This window comes from Bombina bombina, chromosome 1 (genome assembly GCF_027579735.1).
Source record: "Bombina bombina isolate aBomBom1 chromosome 1, aBomBom1.pri, whole genome shotgun sequence".
Lineage (NCBI taxonomy): Eukaryota > Metazoa > Chordata > Amphibia > Anura > Bombinatoridae > Bombina > Bombina bombina.
Genome location: NC_069499.1, coordinates 367444825 through 367461449, shown reverse-complemented (window position 1 = coordinate 367461449; position 16625 = coordinate 367444825). Strand labels below are relative to the sequence as shown.

Sequence of the window (16625 nt, the reverse complement as noted above, 5' to 3'; positions counted from 1 at the left end):
TGTAGGTGTCGGCTGTGTTAGGGGCAGCAGATTAGGGGTTTATAGGGATAATGTAGGTGGCGGCGGTGTCCGGTCGGCAGATTAGGGGTTAAAAAAATGTATTAGAGTGGCGGCGATGTGGGGGGACCTCGGTTTAGGGGTACATAGGAAGTTTATGGGTGTTAGTGTACTTTAGAGCACAGTAGTTAAGAGCTTTATAAACCGGCGTTAGCCCAGAAAGCTCTTAACTCCTGACTTTTTCTACGGCTGGAGTCTTGTCGGTAGATTGTCTACCGCTCACTTCAGCCAAGACTCTAAATACCAGCGTTAGGAAGATCCAATTGAAAAGATAGGATATGCAATTGGCGTAAGGGGATCTGCGGTATGGAAAAGTCACGGCTGGAAAGTGAGCATTAGACCCTTTCCTGACTGACTCTAAATACCAGTGGGCGGTAAAAAGCAGCGTTAGGACCCCTTAACGCTGCTTTTGACGGCTAACGCAGAACTCTAAATCTAGGCGTAAGTTTGGCTTTTTGGGAATGTCGGGTTAGCGCTCACGCAAAAACCTTTTACTTTCAACTTTTACTTTCAATAACGTGTGCTACTTGCGAGTGCAAAAAGCTTACTTCTAGCGGAGTTAGCATGCAAGTGGGAGTGATAAATAGCACTCCCCTCGATATCTAGACTTAAATGTTTATGAATGAAAGTTTAGCTTAAAATAAACTGCTCTCAATAAACATCAGATTCTCTTTTTTGACTAAAATGTCAATTTAATGTAATTTTCTGCATTACAACATTTTTTTACTGTTTTATTTTATAAAGGTAGTTATAATAGTCATACTTTATTACTAAATATAATTATGGGGAGTTTTTTTGTGTCTGACAAGGTGAAAAGTTTTCTGAAAGTCTAGAACCAAGATCCACTTTTCTTGTCTGATTTTAAGGCTGTTTAACCTGATATTGCCATTGTAAGATAATGTCCATAGTGAGGATAATTTGCAGCTTACCTCCAGCACCACACGTCTGTGAACACTGTGACCATGAAGACCAGGCAGAGAGTTGACAATTAACAGGACACTCTACAAGACAGTGGATTCTCATTTTTGTGGGTTTCTTCAGTTCCATCTATATCAATGGAAAACAACATTTTACAGTCTAACAAAGCCATTCAAAAGTGTTTATTTCTAATCATTATAAACTCAAAACTTCTATCCTCCCTACAATGTGGCACACAAATCAAAATATAATTAATTCAGTATACATAGATAATGAGCTTTTTAAAATCACTAGTTCATTGAATTAAAAGGACATACAAATAATGCACATTATAATTCCTTAACACATCTAATTTTGCATCACTGATCCTATCTCTCTGTATATTTTAAGGGACACTAAACCCAAAATGTTTCTTTTATGATTAAGTTTGAGAATACAATTTTAAACAACATTCCAGTTTACTTCTATTATCTCATTTTCTTAATTCTTTAGATATCCTTTGTAGAAGAAATAGCAATGCTCATGGATGAGCCAATCACATGAGCATCTATGTGTAGCCACCAATCAGCAGCCACTGAGCCTATCTAGATATGATTTTCAGCAAAGGATATCAAAAAAATAAGCAAATGAGATAATATAAGTAAATTAGAAAGTTGTTTAAAATTACATGCCCTTTCTAAATTGTGAAAGTAAAAATTTGGGTTTCATGTCCCTTTAACCACTTTATGAGTAAATGAAAAGCATACAACCCTCCCCCGTTTGTGAGGTTAAACAAATAGTTCTAGTTTTCATTGCGGTTGTAGACTGTGTAAACATGTGTTAACAGCAAGTCAAATTAGCGCCTTTAAAGTCTACAGAGATGTTTTACGTTATCACTAGTTCATAACAGCACTGGAAACTAGGCTATGGTAAGCTTGGGTCCCAGTAATACAAAAATGACATGCTCTAATGCATTAGATTGTCCATTTACCTTTAAAAACACAAAAACAAAAGTGTTATGCTTAAAAAGACGTTAAATGGGTATGATACTCACATTTTTACTTTAATGATTCAGATAAAGTTTGTTATTTTAAACAACTTTCCAATTTACTTCTTTTATCAACTTGACTCAATTATCTTTGTATCCTTTGTTGAAGGAGCAGCTATGCACTACTGGTAGCAAGGCAAACACATCTGGTGAACCAATGAAAAGGCATTTATGAGCAGCCACCAATTAGCAGCTAGTTCTCAGTAATGCATTGCTGCTCCTAAGCCCACCTAGGTGTGCTTTTCGACAAAGGTTGCCAACAGAATGAAACAAATGTCTAAATCATGAAAGAAAAAGTTTAAAATATTTGAGATAGTAATATAAAACGTTTAATTTTGTGTAGTACAAAAAACTCAATATACTGTTCACTATTCATAATTTTATTTTATCCCCATTCCCTGATACTTCATTCTCAAAATTCTTTTCATTTGCGGTTAGAAGTGAAACTACAGACTTCAGACTTAACACTGCTATATTCCTTCCAGTCACTGGTTGAACACCCTAGTGACTCATTTTTATCTTCCCCTGATTGGTCTCAGCCATAAAAATTAGATAAAAGAAACATAGGTTACAACATGGCAGTGTCAATTGCATTATATGTACTTATGTAATTAACTTTGCAAGAAATGAATCTATCTGATAGGTCAGCTGGTAGCTGTTGGGGGTGCGCCCTTCCCCATACTTAAAGGGATAGTCTAGTCAAAAATAAGCTTTCATTATTCAGTTAGATCATGGAATTTTAAGCAACTTCTAATTTACTCCTATTATCAATTTTTCTTCGTTCTCTTGGTATCTTTATTTTAAAAAGCTGTAAAGTAAGTTTAAGAGCCGGCTCATGTTTGTCTCAGCATCTGGGTAGTGCTTGTTGATTGGATGGCTACATTTAGACACCAATCATAAAGAGCTACCCAGGTGCTGAACCAAAAATAAGACGGCTTCTAAGCTTACATTCCAGCTTTTTAAAATACAGATACCAAGAGAGCAAAGAACATTTTATAAAAGGAGTAAATTAGAAAGTTGCTTAAAATTGCATGGTCTCTTTGAATCATGAAAGTTTAATTTTGACTATACTATCCCTTTAAGGGGGAGCCTTTTAAGCAGTTTATGGAAGCAGCTATTCCCCACTATCACCTCCCTTTATGCAACAGTTTCAGCAGGAGCGTAGATATTGATCCTGGGTTGCTGTGTTGAAGGAGGAGCTGTCAAAGGCTTCTGAACAGTCAGTGCACTTTACCACCGACTTATGGAGTGCACCTAGGGGTCATCATGCCTTCCTCTTCTTGACGGCACACTGGTGGCAGCCTAGGGCGTGTGATGAAGATTAGGGTAGTGAGATTACTAGTGGTGGTGCAGCGGCAGGAAGCTCTATTCAGGGCAGAAATGGGTCGGAAGGTTGGCAGGTCTTCTGATAATTACTCCTACATGACAAGGTGTTGGATGAGGAGAATAATACTAAAAATATACTGCAGGCTCTTACGAGGATGGTGGTGCTGTTGGTAGGAGAGCAGCCAAGCACCAAGGTGGAAATGGGATTTGTTATTACCAACGGAACACCCAATATGGTGAAGGTTCTCTATGAGGGTGACTTTATCAGTGTGCGTTGTTTGGCTCACATCCTCCACCTGGTGGTAAAGGCTGCTATCTCCTACCTGCAGCAGCAGCACAACTGAGCTCAGTGAAGTAGCTGCATTTTGGTTAGAGGCAGTGAACTGTTTGGTGGGACTCACTGAAGACCCCTCAAGAAAGAGGAGTAGTACAAGTGCATCATACATGGTAAAGGCTTATCTTTGTGAACCTCCTTTTCCCCCTACAACAGACTCTAAGCTATTGGGATGAAAAGGGGACTGTGTGGACTCAGCAGCTCCTCACTTGTCCCCCAACCACCATGTAAAGTAAGTGAGTGTTTTCATTAACTGGTAATATACTGAACCCTCAGGGGTCACAAATGTCTTCACAGCTAATGGAGCAAATTACATTTCTTAAACTTAATATTCTAAAGCTAGGTTACCCTGCCCTGGGGTTGATTTTTAAATGTTTTTCACTCCTGCCCTCCTTTCTTTTTGGTGGTCATCATCTGTCAATGCCAAATCATCAGGGAACTTCTGGTTGCTGTGTCCAAGGGGCTCTAGTAATGTGTGTGCCCCCCTCCTCCTTTGGAGGTGTATTTTTGAGGTTTTTTTACTGACAGGCCTACCTAGTTTAGTAACTCTGCTTGCCTGCTGGAGCTGCCTCTCCTGCTCCTGCCCTTCTTTGAATTGAGTCTCCAAGCTAACTAGTGTAACTTCAAAGTTGTTATGGAGCAGGTTTGTGAGAAAGTGAGGAATGTGGGTACTTTTTTTTTAAAAAAAAATGAAAGAGTTGAATGAAAAAAAGGTTGTAGTGGTGCTTTTAATTTCAATGTACAGTTTGAATTCTCGTAGAAAAACTTTTTAAAGTTCATCTATGTTTTCATGTCCCAGTTAGCATATGATTGTTTGCATTTCCTAGCAGTGTAATGTGTATGTGGGTAAAAGGAATGTTTTGAGGGCTTCCCATAGGCTTTAATGCAATGTACCAAATTTTGTTTTACAAACCGAAAATATTGTACAAACCAACAATTTTCACCTGTGCACTTCTATTTTTTATTGTTAAGTGATGATATTAATGGATGAATAATTAATTAAAATATGGATGTTTTGGTTGTTACATAATTCATTAAAATAAGTTAATTGGTTCAATTGTATTTCAAGTTATTATTGTGTGAAAAAATTATTTGTTTTTGGATGGATTGAGATAAGAGATTTTTCCAACAAGGCTACTTCGAAATCTACCGCACTGATTTTTATTACATTTTGTACGGAGTTTGGGCAGTGTGTTTCTAATTTTGTTTCTAGTTTTCTTTCCAGAGATTTCATGTTTTAAATTAGTTTTACAAGTGTACATAATGCATACAAACTAACTTCTCAAATGAATACTTTTCCTACATGAGCTGCAAGACCTTCTGAAAGGTTAGTTCATTTTTGTATGATCTCTAATACAACACTATTAAAACAATTAACTGCCCAAAGTGTGATTTTAACCAATGGTCTTTAAAGGGACACTAAACACCTGATGTAGATTCTGCAAACTAACTTCTGCTGTCAGTCCATAAATCTACTACAAATGTAGTAATAAAGGATTTTTAAGCAGTCTGTGCAGCTTACCCGCATTGTATTCAAGAAGAGTGTTGTTAAACAGAATGGTGATTACATTAAACTATATTAAACTATTAATTAACCTACCCTAACTAGTATACTAAAATTACATTAAACTATATTAAACTATTAATTAACCTACCCCAACTATTATACTAGAATTACATTAAACTAACAATTAAATTAACTATATTACATATTTAGAAACCTAACCCTACTCAAGTTATTTAAATCTACTATTATAAATTACAAAAAAATAACAACTAAGTTACAAAAAATAAAAAACACTAAGTACAAACACCCCCCAACAGTAAAACCCACCATCCACACAACCAACACCCCCAAATAAAACCCTATCTAAAAAACCTAAGCTCCCGTTGCACTGAAAAGGGCATTTGTAAGGGCATTTAGCTCTTTTACTGCCCAAAGTCTCTAACCTAAAATTAAAACCCACCCAATAAACACTTAAAAAAACCTAACCACCGACGATCCAAATATAGTTTTTGAAGACCAGACATCCATCCTCAACCAAGCGGCAGAAGTCCTCAGCAAAGCCGACAGAAGTCTTCATCCAAGCGAGCAGAAGTATTCATCCAGACAGCATCTTCTATCTTCATCCAGACAGCATCTTTTATCTTCATCCATCCGCCGCGGAGCAGGTCCATCTTCAACACATCCGGCGCGGAGCATCCTCTTCTTCCGATGGTCAACAACGAATGAAGTTTCCTTTAAGGTACATCATCCAAGATGGCGTCCCTTACATTCCGATTGGCTGATAGAATTCTATCAACCAATTGGAATTGAAGGGAAACAATCCTATTGGCTTTTGCAATCAGCCAATAGGATTGAGCTCGCATTCTATTGGCTGATTTGAATAGCCAATAGAATGCAAGCTCAATCCTATTGGCTGATTGGATCAGCCAATAGGATGGAAGCTCAATCCTATTGGAGCCAATACGATTTTTTCCCCTTTAATTCATATTGGCTGATAGAAAGTCTTAAAGATGGAGCCACTCCTCGATGGATAGATGAAGATAGAAGATGCCCATCTGGATGAAGACTTCAGCCCACTTGGATGAAGACTTCTGCCGGCTTATCTGAGGACTTCTGCCAATTGGATGAGGATGGATGCCCGGTCTTCGAAAACTGTAAGTGGATCAACTGTGGTTAGTTTTTTAAGGGTTTATTGGGTGGGTTTTAATTTTAGGTTAGGAACTTTGGGCAGTAAAAGAGCTAAATGCCCTTTTAAGGGCAATGTCCATACAAATGCCCTTTTCAGGGCAATGGGAGCTTAGGTTTTTTAGATAGGTTTTTATTTGGGGGTGTTGGTTGTGTGGGTGGTGGGTTTTACTGTTGGGGGGTGTTTGTATTTTTTTTACAGGTGAAAGAGCTAATTTCTTTGGGGAATGCCCAACAAAAGGCCTTTTAAGGGCCATTTGTAGTTTAGTGTAGGCTAGGTTTTTTTATTTTGGTTTTTTTTTTTATTTTGATAGGGCTCTTAGATTAGGTGTAATTCTTTTTTATTTTTAATACTATGGTTTTTTATTTTTTGCAACTTAGTATTTTTTATTTTTTGTAACTTAGTTGTTATTTTTTAGCAATTTAGTAATTTTTAATAGTAGATTTAAATAACTTGAGTACGGTTATGTTTTTAAATATGTAATATAGTTAATTTAAGTTTAATAATTAGGGTAGGTTAATTAATAGTTTAATATAGTTTAACGTAATTTTAGTATAATAGTTAGGGTAGGTAAATTAATAGTTTAATATAGTTTAATGTAATTCTAAAGGTAAGTTTTAATTGATTATAAGATAGGGATGAGTTAATATTTAATGTAAAGTTAGCGGGTTGTTAGGTTTAGGGGTTAATAGCTTAATTTAGTTTATGGTGATATGGGGGGCTAGCGGTTTAGGGGTTAATAGGTTTAGTTAGTGGTAGTGATGTGGGGGGCCAGGGGTTTAGGGGTTAATAATTTTATTACAGTTGTGGAGGGGTCAGGGAGAGGCGGGATAGGGGTTAATACATTTATTTAGTTTTGCCGCAGTCCGGGAGCGGCGGGAGAGGGGTTAATACATTTATTTAGTTGCGGTGTGGTCCGGGAGTGGTGGGATAGGGGTTAATACATTTATTTAGTTGCGGTGGGGTCCGGAAACGGCGGGATAGGGGTTAATACATTTATTTAGTTTGCGGCAGGGTCCAGAAGCGGCGGGATAGGGGTTAATACATTTTATTTAGTGGCGGCGATGTCGGGGTGGCAGATTAGGGGTGTTTAGACTCTGGATTTATGTTAGGGTGTTAGGTGTAAACATTACTGGTTTTTTACCATAGAAATCAATGGGATATCTGGCAGCATCAAACATAAGCTTTCGCTGCTTTCAGACTCCCATTGATTCCTATTACATCTGCGGCCTCCAGGGTGGCGGATTGAGAACCAGGTACGCTGGGCCGGAATAGTTGCGAGTGTACCTGTTAGAAATTTGATAACTTGCAAAAGTTGTCAGATAGTCCCGAATTTGTATTCGAAACATCTGTAATGACCTAAGAATCGATCTATGTCAGATTGAGACCGGCGTATCGTATGTTATGTCACAAATTTCAACTTTTGCCGGTCTGTAGGCTTTGATAACTAGGTCGAATCAAGTGTATTTGCGGTTGATGGCTTGATAAATATCACTCATAGTCTAACATAGAAATAACTACCCTCTAAGCAAAATGTTTTAAATACTGTTGCACCTGTTTTTTTAGTATTGCATTAGCTAGAAATACAGATGTACAACTATAGCTGACCTGTAGACAAACATTTTATTGCTTTTAAACTTATACATTTAAAAATATTAATATTTTTTTAATTATTAATATAATTTTTCAGATATAAAAGGTCATGTTATATTTCATAGATTATTTTAAATTTATAAAAGCATTTTAGGTTTATTACATTACCTGCTCACAGAAGAATATTTCCACTGGTTTTCCATCACTTCGAATGCAAACTAAAAGACGGGTCTTTATGCCTTCACCACACAATGCTTTTTCACTTAACTGACAAGTACTCCACTCTGAAAATAGAAAACACATTTAGAAAAACAAGTTGATTTTCATTATAATGCTGCTTTATTAAAACCCTACTCTTTGAATTGGTCTTGTGGAACAAAAAAAGTAGTGGTTTCATAGTGGAGCTTTAAACAGCAAATTATATTGAATTGCATTGAGAATTCTTCTCAAATTATGGTTATTTTCTACAAAACAATTAGAATGAAAGTGTATAACAAATATAGGGAGAAGATGCTATATATCTTATATAATTGCTCACTGATTTAAAAGAAAGGTACGTAAGTCATTGTTACTAAACTCTCATTTTTAGGTATTTGATTTTACCTTCAGTGGTTTTGAAAGTCTATAATTGTCTAGATACAATAGCTGGGCATAAGTGCCAGCCAGGACTCCAGCAAAAAATGCTTGGTTTAGGTTTGTGTCACTCAGCAGCTTGTTTACATCAATAATAAGGAGCATTTACAAATGTGTTAAGGTGCATTATAGTGGATACATTAAAAGCTTTCGGCTTGTTTCATAATGAGAAGCAACATATTTTAAAGTTTTTTTTTGAAGTTTGAAGTGACCAAACACTTCAAACTTATTCACACTTATTTAAAATGAAATGTAGCTGAATAGACAATTCAAGTAAATAGATACTCAGAGATAAAAAAAATAATAATCATAAAGCACAGGTACATACTTTTTCCTGTGTGCTACTCAATGAAGATTGACAGAAAACACATGCAGAACTTTTGTAATGTTATTTTGCCTGAGCATGTCAAATCTGCTTGCTTTTTTAATAGCAATTTCACACATGTATAAGACACCTGGAAGGTGTGTGACAGATTCAGACATGTTTTGTTTTCTGCAACAATCTACGCACTTGGAGAAGTGTTACATATGTGATGTGAAATGATGTGAGTTGACATTAAGTTTGAATAGGGCTGTTTGGGAATCCAGGTACATGGCAATAATTTGATTTTCTGGGTACCAATTGTTTAGAATGGAAATGTGTTATTTGTTCTAAAATTGCAGTTGTCTCCGTCAAAAAAAACAAAACCAACACCCAAGACTCTCCACTGATAAGAATATATTCCACCAATGTATTCTTATCAGTGGAGAGTCTTGGGTGTTGGCATTTATCCAACTCCAGGCAGACAATATTCCCAGTTAGAAAACATGTCTCTGTGTGTTTTGGGGTGAGTGGGCAGCATTAACTGCCCACATTTATCATTACACATGCAAATGCTTGTGCATTCAAGCTCCCTGCTTTCACTCAACCAATAGCTTGAAGGAATTCTTGACAATAATCATGTATGAATCAGTCTGGATGATTTATCTTCTCTATCTTTAAAGTAGTGAAGAGGCTAGGAAGCCTCCGTCTTACAACCACAGCAGTTTGTAGGCTCCCAAAGGCAAACGTATACTGCAATGGGTTTGAGCTGCTTCTACAGCATAGTAAATTGCCCTATATTTATCTTTCAAATGCATGGTCAAAAGACCTCTAGATATCGTGTTAAAGATACACAAAACAGAAGAGGTCAGACTTGCCCACACACACACACATTACCTTATTTCTATAAGTAGATAAAGCTAGCCATTATAACTTTGTTAGCAAAAGTTGCATTTTATGAATGATCTTATCTAATTTTATCACCTCTGTTGAGGCCAGGTAGGGACAGATATTATGAAAGGCTATTTCAGTGTGCACTTTAAATTCTCACAATTGGACATCTGACAATTTTGTTTTGAGTTTAATTACAGAAAAAAAGGTAAATAACCCATGCAAGTATATTGCAAAGTTGTTAATATTATGTATAATTAATTTTTTTATATTTCAATCTTAAAATGTTTCATATTCTTTTATATAAAACTACCAACTTTTTTGAGCCACTATGCACCAAGATTAACAAACAGTGGTTAGTGTTGAAAGTGTTCATGTTTCAGCTAAAAAAAACTAATCAACATTCAAATGTAGCATCTTGGTGAAAAGAAGAGAGTCTGTATATTTAAATTAGCTGCTAAATGATTATTAAGATATCACAAATTTGAAAATAATGGCAGATATTCACTTATAAAAAACTGAGTCCAGGAAAGATCAAATAAAAAGGATACATTATGCAGAGCTTCACATGGTGTATTCAATAAACTTATAATCTCACTCATTAAGAACACCAATATGGTACTTTCCAAACACTTTTAAAAACCGCAGTCTTCAGATGACTGGCCTGAGCTCTACTGATGCATATAAAAATATATTTAGGAAATGGCTGCTTGACTGCTCGACCAAAGGGAAATGGAGAAAAAGGAGTAACACAAGGTGTAGAGGAGCCTGAGGTTATAGTCAAAAGAACAACTGTCCTAAAATGGTGGGGCCGTGGACTCACCATATCCGGAAATAAATAAATTTATCAGGTAAGCATAAATTTTGTTTTTCTTTCCTAAGATATGGTGAGTCCACAGCTTGAGTAATTACTGTTTGGAACCAATATCCAAGCTAGAGGACATGGATAAATAGGAAGGGACAAGACAGGCAGTCCTAAACAGAAGGCACCACCGCTTGAAGAACCTTTTACCCCAAAAAAAACCTCAGCCGAGGCAAAAATATCAAATTTGGAAAATTTGGAAAAAGTATGTAGAGAAGACCTAGTTGCAGCCTTGCAAATTTGTTCCACAGAAGCTTCATTTTTGAAAGTCTAAGAAGAGGAAACAGCTCTTGTAAAATGAGCCGTAATTCTCTCAGGAGGCTGCTGTCCAGTAGTTTCATAAGCAAAACAAATTATACTTCGTAACCAAAAAGAAAGAGTTGTAGCAGTAGCTTTCTGACCTTTATGTTTCCCAGAGAAACAGACAAAGAGAGCAAAGGACTGGTGAAAATCCTTAGTCGCCTGTAAGTAGAATTTAAGAGCACTTAAAACATTCAAATTGTGTAACAAATGTTCTTTGGAAGAAGAAGGATTAGGACACAGAGAGGGAACAACAATTTCCTGATTGATATTTCTATTAGAAACAACCTTAGGAAGGAAATCTAACTTTGTACGAAGAACCGCCTTATCGGCAAGAAGAATAAGATAAGGGGAATCACACTGCAGAGCTGAGTTCCGAGACTCTTCGAGCAGAAGAGATAGCAACAAGAAACAAAACCTTACAAAATAACAACTTAATATCTATGGAATGCAACAGCTCAAACGGAGCCAGCTGTAAAAGTTTAAGAACAAGGTTAAGGCTCCAAGGAGGAGCAACAGATTTAAAGACAGGCCTAATTTTGACCAAGGCCTGACAAAAAGTTTGCACATCTGGCACATCCGCCAAGGGTTTATGTAGTAAAACTGATAAAGCACAAATCTGATCCTTCAGGGTACTGACTGAAAATCCCTTCTCCAGGCCTTCCTGAAAAAAAGATAAAATTTTAGGAATTCTAATTCTACTCCAAGAGTGGCCCTTGGATTCACAATAATAAAGATATTTATTCCATATCTTATGGTAAATCTTTCTAATAACAGGCTTGCAAGCCTGAATCATGGTCTCAATGACCGACTCAGAAAAACCACGCTTAGACAGAATTAAGCGTTCAATCTCCAAGCAGTGGATGATGGAAGGGACCCTGAATCAGGAGGTCCTTCCTCAGAGGTAGTCTCCAAGGTGGGAGAGATGACATCTCCACTAGGTCTGCAAACCAGATTCTGCAAAGCCACGCAGGGGCTATTAGAATCACTGACGACCTCTCCTGTTTGATATGAGCAATGACTCATGGAAGGAGAGCAAACTCAGGAAACAGGTATAAGCATCTATCAGAACGGCCTGCGGATCTCTTAACCTTGAACCGTACCTTGCAAGCTTGGCGTTTTGATGAGACGCCATCCGATCTAACTCCGGCGCCCCCATTTGAGGACTAAGCTGGAAAACACCTCCGGATGGAGTTCCCACTCCCCGGGATGAAAAGTCTGTCTGCTCAGAAAATCGGCTTCCCAGTTGTCTACTCCTTGAATATGGATGGCAGATAGACAGCAATAGTGGGTCTCTGCCAACTGAAGAATCTGAGTAACCTCCTTTATGGCTAAGTAACTCTGAGTTCCTCCCTGGTGATTGATGTAAGCCACAGAGTTTATGCTGTCTGACTGGAACCTGATAAACTGGGCTGAGGACAAGCTAATAGAGCATTGTAAATCACCCTCAACTCCAAGATGTTGATGGGAAGAGCAGACTTCTTCCTAGTCCAAAGGCCCTGAGCTTTTAAAAAGTTACAGACTGCTCCCCAGCCCAGTAAGTTGGTGTCCGTGGTCACAATCACCCAGGAAGGTCTCTGAAAGCATGTGCCCTGTGACAGATGTTCCTGAGAAATCCACCATGGGAGAGAGTCCCTAGATGACTGATCTAACTCTATTCTCTGAGATAGATATGCATGTTTGCCATCCCATTGTCTGAGCATGCACAACTGGAGAGCTCTCAAATGGAATTGACCAAAAAGAATGATGTCCATGGAAACCACCATCAGACCGATTACCTCCATACATTGAGACACTGAAGGATAAGCAGTAACCTGAAGAGAGAGGCAAGAGGAAATTATTTTGTTTTTCCTGACCTTTGTCAGAAAAATCTTCATCAGTAGAGAATCTATTATGGTCCCTAAGAACACTACTCTTGTAGCAGGAGAAAGGGAGCTTTTTTTCCAGATTCACATTCCATCCGTGGGAACGAAGAAAAGACAACAATATCTCTGTGTGAGGTAGGGTGCCACAGCAATTCCACGAAAATGGATCACTGCCAAAAGAGCCCCCAGAACCTTTGAAAAAATTCTGGGAGCTGTGGCTAGACCAAATAGAAGGGCAACAAACTGGAAATGTTTGTCCAGAAAGGCAAATCCCAGGAGTCTGTGATGGTTCCTGTGAATAGGAACATGAAGTTTTGCATCCTTTAGGTCTATGCTTGTCATGAACTGACCCTCTTGTACTAAAGGAAGAATGGAGCGTATAGTCTCCATCTTGAAGGATAGAACTTTGAGAAACTTGTTTAGACACTTCAAGTCTAGAATGGGATGGAAATTTCCCTCTTTTTTGGGAACCACAATAAGACTGGAGTAGAACCCGAGACCCTGTTCCTGCACTGGAACTGAAACTATCACTCCCAGGGAGGAAAGATGCTGTATACATTTCAAGAGCGCCTCTCTCTTTATCTGGTCTGCAGATAATATTGAGAGATGGAATTCTGCCTCTGGGAGAAAAAGTCTTGAATTCCAATTTCTAACCCTGGGATACTATGTCCACAGTCCAGTGATTTGGGACATCTCGTATCCAGGCTTGAGAGAACTGAGAAAGTCTGCCCCCCACCTGATCTGGTCCCATATTGGGGGCAAACCCTTCATGCTGATTTGGAATCAGCTGTGGGTTTCTTTGATTGTTTTCCCTAGTTCCAAGACTGATTGGGTTTCCAAGAAGACTTGGATTGCTCCTGCTTGGAAGAAAAAGGGGAAGTTTTCCTCTTAAGTTACAAAAGGAACAAAAATTACTCTGATATCCTTTAGGCATATTCTTCTTATCTTGAGGTAGAAAAGACCCTTTTCCACCAGTAATATCATAGATCATTTCTGCCAAACCGAGTCCAAACAAGGTTTTGCCCTTGTAAGGAATCGCCAAAAGCTTGACTTTAGAGGAAATGTCCACACACCAGGATTTCAACCATAACTCCCTGCGGGCTAGAACAGCAAAACTAGAAGTTTTAGCTCCTAGTCTAACAATCTGTAAAATGGCATCTGCAATAAAGGAATTGGGCAATTTAAGAGCTTTAATCCTATCTTGAATTTCCTCGACAGGAAAAATTTTCTTAAAAATGAAAGAGGTGGAAAAAGACACCCCTGGTTTCTCCCATTCCTGTGAGATAATCTCCCTAGCACGGTCCGGCACAGGAAAAACCTCCAAAGTGGAAGGTTCATCAAATAAACTATTAAGTTAACTAGATTTCTTAGGAGTGACAATGACAGGGGTATTGGGGTCATCTAAAGTAGCTAAAACCTCCTTTAGCAATACACAAAGGTGTTCAAGCTTAAATCTGAAGGATACCACCTAAGTCTCAGAAGAAGGAATTATACTGTCCGAATCTGAGATTTCACCCTCAGAAAGTCCTGATGTATCTTCCTCATCAGACATATGAGATAGGGCAACTTGGGAAGCAGAACTGAGGACAGGCACCTTACTTTCTGAATTTCTAGATTTCCTCTTGCGTTTTCCCTGTAATCTGGGAATGGCAGCTAATGCCGCAGATACCACTGAAGATACCTGGGCAGCAAATTCTGCTTTTAAATAAAATCCACTAGGAGTTAAAGAGGAGTTGTAGGGCACTGCATGTGACATCTTTGAGGCTTGGGATGTAGCAGGAGAAAGCTGAAGTATTATTTTAACAGCATCATTCTGAGAGACATTAGGCTCAAAAATGTTACCTTTATTTTGCAAAGTTTTCTTGACATATGAAGAACGAAATTGCATAGGAGCTGCAATTTGTGCATCTAAACATAAGCATGAATTCATGAGAGCAGGCTCTTGCTCTATATCAGACATGTTGTGAAACAGTAAGTGAACTTGTACAGATAAGTTTCAAAGATTTTAATATTCAATTAAAATAAGCCAAGGAAAAAATACACTTTAAATTTTATCCCAAATTAGGATCGATCCCCAGCTAAAATTATGTGAGAAAAGTTAAGAAAAAACATTTAATAAACATCAAATAAACTTCTAAAATACCCCTCAGGCAACCCCACACCTCAATTACTGAGGTGCCTTACTGCTACCAATTAAGACCGGATCACCCAGAAATGGAGAAAAATAACTTTTTCCTCAGAAACGTTATGAAGTAAAGCCGGTCATGTGACCGCAACTGCCGAGCTCAAATTACAGCTGCAACACAGAGAGGCACTAAAAATAGCTTCCTGGTACACTGAGTACCAGAAATAAACCGTTTTTTCAAACCTGACAGTTTGACAGAAATGAATAAGCTGCTGAAATAGAAAATTCAGCCTTACTTTCAGTTTAAACTTTTATTGTTTCATCAAGTAAATATGTGTCAGAAAATAAAGCCTAATAAAAACATTTTACCCTTTCTTTTTAAAAGAGTTTAAATGTTAGTCTCACACATGCTACAGTGCCTGCTTCATGCCCCAGTGTAACCCATACAACAGGATTATCTATGTCCCAATAAAAAAGCAGTGTCTTTTAATTTAAGTGCATGGTCTCCCCAACTGGATGAAAAAGCATTTACCTGCTCCGCTGTCTGGCATGTAGACAGTTACAAGGTATGAGAGGACACAGTTCCTCACAGAGACCTTTGAAAAAGATAGAACAGAGTAGCCAACTCTGTCTTTCTAAACTAGGGTAGCAATTGTTTAGAAAATGCAGTAAGTACCTCTTTACAATTTCCTAACTGCTTTAAAGCCACAATTACCAGACTGCAAGGAATGACGTAGAATACAGCTATACCCCAAAACTTGATTGTAGATTAAATCAAAAAATTTTCTTCAGACACCTAAACTTCACCTTCTCCATGCAGAGAATGACTTAGGGTTGTGGGTAAGGGAGTGATACTTAGCAGTTTAAAGTGAAGGTAAAGTCAAACGCTATATTTTAAGTAATTACATATATCAAGCTAAATCAATATAACTTTAATTCATGAATATTTCCCAATCTTTATATTTGCAGAGATATTTTATATTCTTGTTTGCTGCTTTCCGAAAAACAACCCGTGTAATATTTTTTTTTTATAGACAACGATCACATTGCCCAGCCATCCAATTGATTCTTTGGCCGTTAGGCGGCCGTTAAAATTGCGTCATGATCAGTTGGATAGATATGCGCATGCGTAAGATCTTAGACTTAGCATTTGCCAAGCGCGCACATTAGAGACAAACAACTGCCGCGATTAACGCATGCGCAAAGATCACTGTCCAAAATTATGCGCATGCGCGGTTGTTCCATGCTCGATGTTCACGAGCTTACTAGACACGTATAGAGCGGGTGTGACTGCTCTATACGTCAGAGTATCATAAACAAGGAAATGGAGGATGGGAGTAGACTATGCAGGGAACGGTAGGAAAAGTAAAGTTCAAATTATCACAAAATAAATAATTATTTTTTAAAAACAAACATAGCAACTGGATTTGGGTTAGTAAAAGGAACATAAAAGCGATTGCTGGTTATGAAAACTTTACCTTCACTTTAACTTTGGTGCTCTTTGTTGCCTCCTGCTGGACAAGAGTGAAATTCCCAACAGTAATTACTCAAGCCGTGGACTCACCATATCTTAGGAAAGAAAGAGGGGGAGAGAGAGCAAAAGAAAGGGGAGAGAGAGAAAAAGAGGGGGGAGAGAGAGCAAAAGAGAGGGGAGAGAGAGCAAAAGAGAGGGGAGAGAGAGCAAATGAGGGGGAGAGAGA

The 16625-nt window shown here is 38.0% G+C and overlaps 1 protein-coding gene across 1 annotated transcript in view; it reads right to left on the bottom strand.

Moving 5' to 3' along the window:
* Positions 1-16625, bottom strand: part of THSD7B (thrombospondin type 1 domain containing 7B) — a 1177597-nt gene that overhangs the window by 236052 nt on the left and 924920 nt on the right. Inside the window, 2 exon segments of the mRNA XM_053712541.1 lie at positions 987-1104; positions 8117-8232. Of these exon segments, the coding sequence (XP_053568516.1) occupies positions 987-1104; positions 8117-8232 (234 nt within the window).